Source organism: Mandrillus leucophaeus, unplaced genomic scaffold (genome assembly GCF_000951045.1).
Source record: "Mandrillus leucophaeus isolate KB7577 unplaced genomic scaffold, Mleu.le_1.0 Scaffold203, whole genome shotgun sequence".
NCBI classification, from domain to species: Eukaryota; Metazoa; Chordata; class Mammalia; order Primates; family Cercopithecidae; genus Mandrillus; species Mandrillus leucophaeus.
Window position 1 is genome coordinate 1,471,492 of NW_012102066.1, and position 13,126 is coordinate 1,484,617.

Genomic DNA, 13,126 nt, shown 5'->3' on the forward strand with positions numbered 1-13,126 from the left:
TTTGTTGTTTTTCTCATGATTAGACTGGAGTTGTGGGATTATGTGATAAGACTGTTTAACTTTGTAAGGAATTGTCAAACTCTCTTCCAAAGTGGCCGTACAATTTTACATTCTCATCAGCAGTGAATGAGAATTACTGACACTTCATATCCTTGTCAATATTTGGTAGAGTCAGCTTTTGGGACTTAAGCCATTTTAGTCAATATGCAGTGGTTGGGATGTAATTTTTTTTTTTTTTTTTTTTGAGACAGTCTCACTGTCACCCAGGCTGGAGTGCGAGTGGCATGATCTCAGCTCACTACAACCTCCGCCTCTTGGGTTCAAGTAATCCTCCTGCCTGGCCTTCCTGAGTAGCTGGGATTATGGGCACCCACCACCATGCCCAGCTAATTTTTGTATTTTTAGTAGAGATGAGGTTTCACCATGTTGATCAGGCTGGTCTCGAACTCCTGACCTCAAGCAATCCACCTGCCTCAGCTTCCCAAAGTACTGAGATTACAGTTGTGAGCCAACATGCCCAACCAGGATGTAATTTTTAAAGTTGGTCATTTAGTCTTACTGTCATACTTTTTATGTTGAACATTCCTAATCCAAAAATCTGAGATCTAAAATGCTCAAAAATTTGATCTTTTTGAGTGCCAGTATTCCGATTTTCGAATCAAGGATGCTCAACCTGTAAATATAATGCAAATGTTTCAAAATCTGATACAATCAGAAATCCAAAACCCTTCTTGGTCCTAAGCATTTTGGGTAAGGGATATTCAACTTGTGTAATAACTGACGATAGAAGCATTAGCTTTCTCCTAATATTCCTCTTTAAATAAGCATTAAGAAGAGAATGTGTTAACAGATATTTAATAGCATTTCACTTATTTTGTTAAAATTACCTGTTCTCTTTGCTTTCATTACTAACCCCTTATCAGCTACATTCCATTGGTGTTAAGCTACACTCTGATGTTAATGTCTCCTGTTTAACTGCTTTTGGTTAATTATTTATTCTCATTTTCCATTCTTCAAAGTCATTTTTGCTTTTTGTTTGTTTGTTTTTATTTGTTCATAAAGCTTTTTTGTTTCTGTTACATTATGTAGTTTTGTACCAATGGCTAGAAGCAGATCGTCATGGCAAGAGCCAAGATGCTGCAAATACGACTTCAGGTAAAAATAAAATTAAAAACAAGGATGGGCTGTTATAAATCATTGTTTTAAGTGACCCCAAGCCCATTGTAAATGTTTCTTTATTCAGTTTTGCTTGGTCAGACTTACAGATGTTATTTTATGTTTCTCTTCTCTCATCTGCATCTTAATTTTCATAAAGACCTCATTTGCTTCAAGCCTTGAAAACATGTATTCAGTAGCCTTTAAGCTCTCTTGGCAGATATTTCCTACTTTCTTAGGAGGAAAAGCTTCAATTTAGTAGGAGGTTATTTGGCAGTATTACTTGGAGTTAAGCTGATATGTAGCTGTGGTAGTTGTACAAATTTATAGTCCTTGTTTGTTTTAAGATAATATTTAAAAGGTAAATTTTAAGTACAGGATGCATATGTAATTTTCATTTCCTGGGAATCCAAATTCTTAGACTTAGTTATTCTCCTGTGTGTGTGTTCCCCCCATCCCAGCAGTAAATTCTAAGTTAGAGCTTTATGAAACATGTGTTTAAAATGAGAAGTATAGGTTGTTCCCCCATCTCTCATCCCCAACAGTCATTACCAAGATTCTCTTATTTTGGCTGGTGCTGGTAGGAATAGCTGCATCCAGTCATTTCTAAATTCTTTTTTTGGGGGGGATGGAGTCTCACTGTGTCACCCAGGCTGGAGTGCAGTGGTGTGATCTTGGCTCACTGCAACCCCCACCTCCCGGATTCAACTGATTCTCCTGCCTCAGCCTCCTGAGTAGCTGGGATTACAGTTCCATGCCACTATGCTTGGCTAATTTTTGTATTTTTAGTAGAGACAGGATTTTGGCACATTGGCCAGGCTGGTTTCGAACTCCTGACCTCAAGTGATTCACCCGCCTCAGCCTCCCAAAGTGCTAGGATTACAGGCATGAGCCCCTGTGGCCGGACCATTTCTAAATTCTTAACGGTGATACCAGAATTTCAAAATAATTGGTTCTTCCTCTAATATCCTTCCAAATCATATTTGCCAAGACAGCTGTGTATATATAGCAATGATCTTTCCTGTTATCCCTTTTTTAAGCAATCTAATAAGTGGAGTGGTGGTGGTTTTGCTTTTCTTTTGTTACATTTGTTACTGTTTTGTGGCTTTTTTTGTTTTTGTAACATTATTTCTTTCTGGAAGTGGTTTCCTTCTAGTGGATTATTTGTGCCTCAAGAAGGTGCAATGTTCCTTAGTTAATAGAACAATTATATTGAGAATGGCACTTTCATGATCTTTCTGATATATCTCCTGTTCCATTACTAACTTGATACATGAATGAAGATAATGTTATTTTAACTATACATAGGCAGAACTGAATTAAAAGGTAAGTGTTACAAGGAGTTATATGATAGGTTATGTCATGTTTCTTCTGCTTCTGCAGTATTTCATATTTTATTTACATTTATGGATAATAAAAGCAAGTATTTCTGGTGTTAGAGGGTAGGTGAAGGAGAGGGTTTCTCGATGGCTGTATACCATGAAGATACGCTGTTGCTTTGTCAGTGCACAATCAGCAGCATAGACTTTATAACTAGGAAGAATTTTGTTTGTTTTTTTCTCTAAAGTAAATGAAAAGTAACTTTTAAAAATCTTTCTTTTCTTTTCCTTTCTTTACTCTCTCTTTCTCTTTCTCCCTTTTCCCTTCCCTTCCCCTCCCTCCCTCCCTCTGTCCTCCCTCCCTCTGTCCGTCCTCCCTCGCTCCCTCCGTCCATCCTCCCTCGCTCCCTCCCTCCCTCCCTCCCTCCCTCCCTTCCTTCCTTCCTTCCTTCCTTCTCACCCTCCAGCCTCCACCCTCCCCCTTACTTTCCTTTCTTTTGAGATGAGGTTTCACTGTGTTGCCCAGGCTGGTCTCAAATTCCTGGGCTCAAGTGATCTGCCCACCTCAGCCTCCCAAAGTGCTGGGATTACAGGCATGAGCCACCATATTCTGGCCAAGTAACTTTTTTACTGAAGAAGTGAGTAATTTAAAATTTCTTAGTGTTCACAGGAAAATGTAGCATCAGCTTAAAAACATCATGGACTCTTCCTAAAATCAGTTCTGAGCCCTGAATCTGTTCTTTGGCCACATTGACTCTCATGGACAGTTTCACATTCCTCTGCTGACTTTTTGATGCTTACATACTCTAGAAGCATGGTGCAAAAATTGATAAACTCTACTTAGGGATATCTTTGACAATTTCTCTTCTAGAAATGAGTGCTCTCAACTCTTAGAAGATGGAAGTATAGAGTAGAAAAATACAGAGATGAAATGTTTGCCTAAATAAGTCAGAGGAATCTAAATAAAATAATCATTAGCCAAGGACTTCAATTAGAAATAGTAGTTTAGTTGCCTCAGCAAATACTTAAATTATGTGTCCTCGTTCAAAAAAGTTCCTATGTATTTTATATTGTAGTCTCCAGCAAGATTTTTGAGTGCGACTTTTTCTTCCTTCTATGATCTGTTTTGCATTCCAGGGTGTTTTTTCTTTCTTTCTTTCTTTTTTTTCATATTTTTACCCAAAATAGAAACTGAGTCTAACTGGAAGTCAAATACAACTCATCAATCAAATTGCTTTGTGATATTTTTAATAGTATAAATACTGTTAAGTGACATTTATCTTTTGCTGTAACAGCTAGTATTTTGTACTTAATTAGAACTCTAAAAGTAGGAAAACACAGAACACAATAAAATTGCTGCAAGGTCTTCTAGTTCCTTGATCCCAGATTTTTGACATCGAGAATTTCAGATCCATCTATCTTAAAATATTTCATGAAACATTTAGGGATAATAGGTCTTAAGGGAATTACTCTGGTTGAGGAGGTTAAAAAAACTAATCTGATAGCTATTATTGAATTTTCAATTTTTTACTTTTCAAAAATTTATTTTTTTAAAAAAAAAATAAAAGAAACAGTGTCTCACCATGTTGCCCAGGCTGGTTTCAAATTCCTGGGCTCAAGCAGTCCTCCTACCTCAGCCTCCCAAAGTTCTGGGATTACAGACGTGAGCTACTGTGCCTGGCCTGAATTTTCTTATATGTAATTAAAATGTAGCCTACTTTTATCTTTCCAGAATTTTGCCAGATAATGAATTTAACTTAGGATAGCTCATTTATTTTAAAAGGTTAGTATGTTTAATGTGTTCTGTCTACTAAACAGGATGACTCAGCAATGATGTTTGTAATTCTGTTAGTTTTGTTACTTAGCATCCTGGATATGCAGTCACATTTCTCAGAGATTTTTGTGGAAACTCAAGCCAAATTGCCTCCTTTGAGCACTATAGCATGGGGGTCTAAGTGTGTATAAAATTTTAGGATCATAAGACATATGATTCGTTTAATACAAGACATTTATTTTCTGAAGTAAATGTTTTCATATAGTTTTTTTATTACCACACACTGAAATGTGGACCATAATTAGGTTACAGCAATGATTATATTACTATATTTTGATTTTTAATATCAGTTGAGTGACCAGGATTTTAAAATTCAGATTCTGAAGTTTTAAATGCTGCTCTGTTGTTAAGTTTTTCAGTTGTCCACTGGGATTTTACAAGTCAGATGGTTAGAGGCAGAAATTGAATCAGATCTCAACATTATCAGTCAGTAGTAGGTCTATAAAATAAATATAAAACTATGACATGCTTTTGGAAAAGTTCTAGATATTAACTATGTATTAATTATTTGTTGTAGGTGAAAATTTTGACCAGAGTCCTTTGAGAAGAACATTCAAATCCAAAGTTCTCGCCCATTATCCTCAGAATATAGAATGGAATCCTTTTGATCAAGATGCGGTTAACATGGTATGTGTTTTTTCCCCCTCATTTTCTCTTTAGCCTTGTTTTTACTTTATTAAGATGAAGGTAGTGACTGTATTTTGAATTTATTCTTTATTTCATTTATTCTTTAAGTGATTTTATAAGAAATGTGAGGCCGGGTGCAGTGGCTCACACCTGTAATCCCAGCACTTTGGGAGGCTGAGGCGGGTGGATCACCTGAGGTCAGGAGTTCAAGACCAGCCTGACAAACATAGTGAAACCCCGTCTCTACTGAAAATACAAAATTAGCCGGGTGTGGTGGCGCATGCCTGTAATCCCAGCTACTCGGGAGGCTGAGGCAGGAGAATTGCTTGAATCCAGGAGGTGGAGGTTGTGTGATCACACCACTACACTCCAGCCTGGGTGACAGAGTGAGACTCTGTCTCAAAAAAAAAAAAAAAAAGAAAAGAAAGAAATGTGATGTTGTCCTCAGTTTAAAGATCTGGAAGCAGAAGCTCAGAGAAGCAAGTTACTTGCCCAGAGTTTCCATAGCTAATAAGTTTATACAGTAGATCCTAAAAGCCCATTTTAGTTTCCTACTATTAAACTGTGTTGTACATTTGTATTAATACATAGAAGTTTTGATAAACAGTGATACTACTTTATTGGCCTAAGAGGAGCCTGATGGTAAGAGCCTGATTACAGTTTTCATATTTCAAGGAATGTTGTATGGTAGTCCTGTAATTTGTCATTTTTGTAGACAATGTAAAGATGAAAAGCAACTTAATTGTATTATTTAGATATAGTAGAAATCTGAATTTGTATAATTGTTATCGGTGAATGGCATCCAGCTTCTTGGCGTCTTGAACAGAAAATTGGACAAAACGTACAAACCAAGGAAAGAATGAAGCAACAAAAGCAGGGATTTATTCAAAATGAAGGTACAATCCACAGGGTGGGAGCAGGCCCGAGCAAGCAGCTCAAGAGCCCATTACAGATTTTTCTGAGGTTTAAGTACCCTCTAGAGGTTTTCTATTGGTTACTTGGTGTACACTCTGTGTAAATGAAGTAATGGCCCACGATCAATCTGTTTGGTTGTGGGAGGATACCAGTCAGAGGCAGAAGCAAAGCTACACCCTACATAAACATACAACCAATCAGAGACTGAAGTGAAGTTACAAAGTTATACTCTTGTGCAAGTGAAGATTTGGCCCCCGACCATCCTGATTGGTTGTGGGAGGGGAACGATCAGAGGTACTTTCAATTTTTTTTTTTTTTTTTTGAGACGGCGTCTCGCTCTGTTGCCCAGGCTGGAGTGCAGTGGCGCTATCTCGGCTCACTGCAAGCTCCGCCTCCAGGGTTTACGCCATTCTCCCGCCTCAGCCTCCTGAGTAGCTGGGACTACAGGCGCCTGCCACCACGCCCGGCTGTTATTTTGTATTTTTAGTAGAGACAGGGTTTCACCATTCACAGGATGGTCTCGATCTCCTGACCTCGTGATCCACCTGCCTCGGCCCCCCAAAGTGCTGGGATTACAGCCGTGAGCCACCACGCCCGGTACTTTCAATTTTTAGTCTGCCATGCAGAAAAAGGGTGGGGGGAGAGTACAAAGGGAGTAGCCACTGGTCCTTTTGCTACTTGGGCATGGAAAGGCGGGGTTTTCCTTTTGATTTAGTTCTAGAAAGTCAGCATGAATCGGCCTTAGGTTCCCTGCCTCCAGACCCTGTTCTCCTGCCTCATAATGAGTTACCAGTGCTGATTAAATGTCTCTTTTATCCCTGCATGATGGTGTGCATCTATAATCACAGCTACTCAGGAGGTTGAGGCAGTGTGATTGCTTGAGCCCAGGAGTTTGAGACCAGAATGGGCACCATAGCAAGACCCTGCCTCAAAATAGGTACGTAGGTACGTAGGTAGGTAGGTAGGTAGGTAGGTAGGTAGATAGATAGATAGATAGATAGATAGATAGATAGATAGATAGATAGAAAGAAAGAAGATAGAGAGACAGTCAGTCTCCTTGAGAGGTTCTTAGAAATAAAGTAAGTCATAGTTTTCAGATTATTTAGAAAGGGCTCTTCTTAGAAGCCTGAATAATATTTTGGATGTCCATAAACTCTATGATTATATAATTCAGGGGGCCCCAAAGTAAGGAGATACCAGGCATGATAGATATAGAAATGAATTGGGTGTATACATAAGAATGGAAAAAAAAAAAAAAAACCAGAAATGGTTAAAGGTGAACTGAGACACAGTGATAGCCATTGCTCTTTTTGAGGTGTTTTGTTTTGTTTTTGTTTTTGTTTTTGAGATAGTCTCACTCTGTTGCCCAGGCTGGAGTGCAGTGGCACAATCTTGGCTCACTGCAACCTCCACCTCCTGGGTTCAGGCATTTCTCCTGCCTCAGCCTCCTGAGTAGCTGGGATTACAGGCACATACCACTATGCCCAGCTATTCTTTTGTATTTTTACTAGAGACGGGGTTTTACCATGTTGGCCAGGCTAGTCTCGAACTCTTGGCCTCAAATTATATGCCCTCCTTCAGCCTCCCAGAATGCTGGTATTGTGAGCACATGCCACCACACGTGGCTCATTTTTGCATTTTTAGTAGAGACAGGGTTTTGCTATGTTGGCCAGGCTGGTCTTGTACTCCTGACCTCTAGTGATCCACCCGCTTCAGCCTCCCAAAGCACTGGGATTACAGGCATGAGCCACTGTGCCCGGCGTCTTTTTGAGTATTTTAAAGATAGTGTTAAAAGATTCCATTATAACCTGATAATCTAACAGAAGGAAATTAATATTGACTAGATGTCTGCTAGGGTACACTATGTATGTTATTTTCACATACATGTTTACATGTACCCAGTGAGAATTCTGATATTTTCAAAGGTTAAATAATTTGCCCAAAGTTAGGCAGAACTCAGAAGTTAAATCCAGATCATTTTTACTCTCTAGCTCACTTTTTTTCTCATCTGCCTTGCTGCCTTCCCAAAAGAAAAACTATATAACTTAGTTTTGATCTGCACTAGAAATGTTATGGGTCACACTGGACCCTTTGTGATATTTTCGTATCACAGTAAACTCTTTCTAGCCTGGGCTCGCTCTAGGGAGGGGATAGCATGGTGCTTTTTGTAAGGACAAATGCCTAAAGCACTTGGCACTTTGACTTTGATTCCTTACAGAGTACAATGTGGTTATTTTCCCAAACTGTTACCCAATACTAAAATAATCAGAGATGCCATTTTGCTGGAAGTTAATATTGTAGATGCTTAGCATCATCTTTGGTGAAGACTCTACTATAGATATTAAGTAGAACACAACTGTTAGTTATCTTCATAAGACTTGGAAGAGTCCAGACAAGATCTGACTAAAATAGTCGAACAGCAGTGACAAAAAAATAACTTATGAGCTGCTTATGTAGCAAATTAATAGAAAGGCATTTAGGAAAAGAATGTTTAAATCAAGCAGTAGAAAACTGGGTAAGAATGTGAATAGATCACAATACTTAATCTTAAATTAGTAAGATATTTCAAAATATAACTTACTCTGTGAGAAATCAGAATGGTATTCAAAATGAGTTTCTAGCCTAAGCAACATAGGGAGACTCTCTCTCTACAAAGAAAAAAAGAAATAGCTGAATGTGGTGGAAACATGCCTGTGGTCCTAGCTACTCTGGAGGCTGAGGTGGGAAGATCACTGGGGCCTGGGTACAAGTACTTTCTTACTATATGAATCCACAGTCATTTGGAGCAAAATGCCACCCTTGATGTGTTTTCTTTCTTTTACTCATTTGAGTGAATTAATAGTGAGATATCCATGGTAGCTTTTGCCTCTATCTGCAAAACAATAATCTTTAAAGTAATTATCAGCTTCCTTGATCTGTCTTTGATATTTTCTTTACTCCTTGCCCCTGAGGTTGTTCTGTGTAAGCAGCAAAAGTTTTCCCCTGAAGAATAATTGCAAAGACTGTGTTCGATTGTTAAGCACCACGTAGCGTTTTTTTATTGCTGCAAATCTAAAAGGATTTGCTTGTACTCCTGGAAAATCTCTGAAAAGCATCCCATTAGTTTGCATTCGGGTCATAGATTTACTGCCTTTAATTTCCTCTTTGATTTACTAGTAAGTGTGTTTGTATGAAGCTGTAATTTATCCCCACCTAAAGATATAAAGCTTTGTCTTGCCTTTAGTAAAATTCCACTGCAGTGAGTCATCACCTTCTGTAATATTAGTCCTTCCTCTAACAAACAACAGTAGTGCTTTGAATAAAAGGTCATTAATTTCATACATAAATTAAGTACCCAAAGCAATGAACTTTGTTAAGTAAAATGTTTAATGTGTATGAGTGCAGTGCAAATAAAATAAAAAATAAATACAAGTGACAGGTGAAATAATCCTGAATTAGTTTTTTTCCCTCAGTTGCTGATTCAGAGATTTTTATGAAAAGAATATAAATATCACAGAACAGAAAGAACAATACAATAAACAGTCATGTATGTAAATCACCTAGAATTAACATATGCCAACATTGACATGTTTGCTTCAGATCTCTTCCTTTCCTGTCCTGTCCTGTCCTATCCTGTCCTGTCTTCCTGTCTTTCCCTCCTTCCCTCCCTCCCTTCCTTTCTTTCCTTTCTTTCCCTTGTTTCCACAGTCTCGCTCTGTCTCCCAGGCTGGAGTGCAGTACATTTAATTAAATTAATTTATTTATTTGAGACAGTCTCATTCTGTCACCTAGGCAGTTCGGTGGTACAATCTCAGCTTGCTTACAACCTCTGCCTCCCGGGTTCAAGTGATTCTCATGCTGCAGCCTCTCGAGTAACTGGTATTATAGTCGCTCACCATCATGCCTGGCTAATTTTTGTATTTTTAGTAGAGACGGGGTCTCCCTATGTTGGCCAGGCTGGTCTCAAACTCCTGGCCTCAAGTGATCTGCCCACCTCAACCTCTGTGAGCCACCGTTGCCAGGTCTGCATTTCATTTTAAATGAAATAAAGCATTGCAAACAGAACTGAAGGTCCCCTACCCCACTTTAACATCTCTTTGAGGTAATTTGCTTTGGCATCCATGGCTATGTAATATTCTAGTTGATAGATCTTATCTTTAAGCCTGTGTTGTACCTAAGAATTCATAGGAAGAAAACAGAGTTAATAACTTTTAAGCAAACTGCATGGAAATATAAAGATTCTATTTTATATGTCTGTCCTAAATGAAACATCATAAATATGCTATTTTAGGTAACTAAACAGTAATAACTATTATAAAAGTCTTGCTTTACAATTTGCTGTTTACTTTGATCACAAAGAAGGATATAGTGGAAAGAAGTGCAAAGAATAAATGGTGAATGGTTGGCTGAAGAAACCTATTCAGATGCTTATCTTGTAAGAGTAAAAGGAAAAAGGGCTGCACATACTTTTTGTAGACTTAGCAATTACTTGAATTTGAAATGGATAACCCCAAATTACATTCATAGGTTTGACATTAGAATGAAGGTAAGCCCTCATTTTGAGCCAAGTTTAGGTTCATAGCTCACAATAAAAAAAATTTTTTTTTTCTTGAGACAGGCTCTGGCTCTGTCGTCCAGACTGGAGTGCACTGGTGCAATCTTGGCTCGCTGCAGCCTTGACCTCTCCCGTGCTCTAGCGATCCTTCCACCTCAGCCCCCCAAGTAGCTGAGACTACAGGTGTGCACCACCACGCCTGGCTAATTTTTGTACTTTTTGTGGAGACGGGGTTTGGCTATGTTGCCTAGGCTACTCTCGAACTCCTGTACTCAAGCGATCCGCCCACCTCGGCCTCCCAGAGTGCTAGGATTACAGGTGTGATCCACCACGCCTAGCCATATCTCACAGTAAAATTATAGGAATGGGGCTTTCATTGCTGGAGGACCATTGCCGGAGGACCCTTCTGCTCTCGCCAGCCCCATCCTCTCCCCTGTTTCCTTAACATTGCAGCTACAATATTTCGCTGGCATCTCAAACACAACATATCCGAAACTGAATTCATTATTCTTCCCACCAATCTTTGTCAGTGAATGGTACAACCATCCACTGTTTGCCAAGTCCAGCAATGTACACATCACCCTGAAAGTTCTCACTTACTCACCCTCTCTCATATAGAATCAGTTACCTGTCTACTTCTCTCTGTTTCCATATACTCACTTTGGTCCAAACCATCAAAATCTCTTACCTGGACTCCTGCAGTAACCTGTCCATTTCATTCCTCATACTATAGCTTCTTCTGCTGTTCTTTCTCTCTGGAAGTCTCTTCCACCTCTCCTTCACCTAGTGAATTCTTACTGTTCCTTCAGACTTCACTGTAACCATTTATGTAGAGAAGCTGCTCCTGACCACCACCTTCCACCATCTTCCCAGCACTCAGGTCACCTTAGGTTCTCTTAGTACCTTGTACCTTTTTGTAGCACCTATCTCAGTTGCAATTAACCAATTACATAGCTAGTAGTCAACTGTGTATCTCCTGCTGTAATGTAAGCACCATGAGAACAGGAACAGTTTCTCTTTTTCATTGCTGTATCCCTAGCTTTGCGCATAGTAGATGTTCAAATTGTTGAATAAATGAAGTGATACTTACTTGCTTACAATACTTCTCTTCCCTGTCCTTGACTAGGTGTGACCTCCACTTATAAAACCATCTCTTAAGCAGGAACAGTTACTCTGTCTTTTCTTATGATATCTTGAACAGAGTCCATAGCAACACTGATCACATTTTTTTGGTAACTGGTTTCCATGTCTGTCTTTCCTACTAGACTGTGAACTCCCTAAAGGAAAGGATTATTTTCATCTTTGTCTTCTGAGTTACCAAGATCTAATGCAAAACATGGGACAAAATAAGTGTTTGTAGAAGGAGAGGAGGGAGAGAAGAGGGGAGAGAGGTAGGGAGGGAGGCATTCTGAGAAATGTGTTGTTAGGTGATTTTATTGTTGTGCGAACATCAGAGTGTATATACATACACAGACCTAGGTGGTATAGCCTACTATACTTCTAAGCTATATGGTATAACATATTGCTCCAGCCATCGTCCTATATGCAGTCCATTGTTGACCAGAACATGGTTATACAGTATATGACTGTGTTTGCATAATGAGGGAGAGGCCATGTAAGTCATAGAACTACAAAATGTGGAAAAAGGATTTTTAAAACTCTAGCCAAACTGCCTGAAACCAGTCTAGAGAAATATAAGAACATTTGCTGACTCAAACTGGGAAAGTTACACACTTGTCATTATAAGCCTGCTTTGACTAAAGTAACCTGGTTACTAGTAGTAATCTGATCATCAGTGACACCTCTAATTTTTAGTTGTTTTATTGTGGGATGGTGAAGGGGTATTGTTAGTAGATAGCAGTGTTATGGGTTAATTAGAGATATTTAATACCATGACAAACAAATCTTGATTTATATTTCAGGTTTTCTGAGATTTCTTGCAGTTCCTGACAATTTAACAATTTTGACGAAACTCAGATTTTCTGAGAAAATATCTTGTAGTTCCTGATATAAAACAATACTGTGTATCTTTTAAAAATGGAAAAATAATAGCATTTTGCAGTTAATGTTTCCCGATTAGAAATATAATTCTTACTCTTTTTGATTTGTTGGAAGAGCATTTAGGAAAATTTCTTACATCTGTTGTCTGTAGTATAGAAAGCCATTCTTCACTTTGAGTACAACTTTTGGCAAGCTTTTTCTGTAAATGTTTGAATGTGTGCTCAAGAAAGCTACAAACCCGTAAGGGAATATTTGGCAGCTGTTCAACAGCAGTTGAGCTATGATTTTGTGATTTAGGTTGACAGGAACGCCTATCAATTAAGTTAAATCTTTATGTTGACTTTGGAGGTCACTATGTTTCTGTATTGCCTACTTGAGGGAAAAACAATTACAAACTGAAGGCCATGGGCTGTGTCTCATGCCTGTAATCCCAGCACTTTGGGAGGCAAGGCGAGTGGATCACTTGAGACCAGGAGTTCGAGACCAGCCTGGCCAACATGGTGAAACCTCGTCTCTACTAAAAGTACAAAAAAAAAAAAAAAAATTAGCCGGGTATGCATGCCTATAATTGCGCACACTTGTAATCCCAGCTACTTGGGAGGCTGAGGCAGGAGAATGCATTGAACTCAAGAGGTGGAGGTTGCAATAAGCCGACATCACACCACCGCATACCAGAGTGGGCGACAGAGCGAGACTCCGTCTCAAAAAAAAAAAAAAAAGTGAATTACAGACCAGATCAAG

The 13,126-nt window shown here is 38.9% G+C and overlaps 1 protein-coding gene across 1 annotated transcript in view; it reads left to right on the plus strand.

Moving 5' to 3' along the window:
• Positions 1–267: 267 nt before the first annotated feature.
• DENND5B (DENN/MADD domain containing 5B) overlaps positions 268–13,126 on the plus strand; it is a 115,810-nt gene continuing 102,951 nt past the window's right edge. Inside the window, exons 1-3 of the mRNA XM_011979552.1 lie at positions 268–528; positions 1,090–1,155; positions 4,826–4,935. Coding sequence (XP_011834942.1) covers positions 363–528; positions 1,090–1,155; positions 4,826–4,935 — 342 coding nt within the window. The 5' untranslated portion in view covers positions 268–362. The remainder of the gene's footprint in view (positions 529–1,089; positions 1,156–4,825; positions 4,936–13,126) is intronic.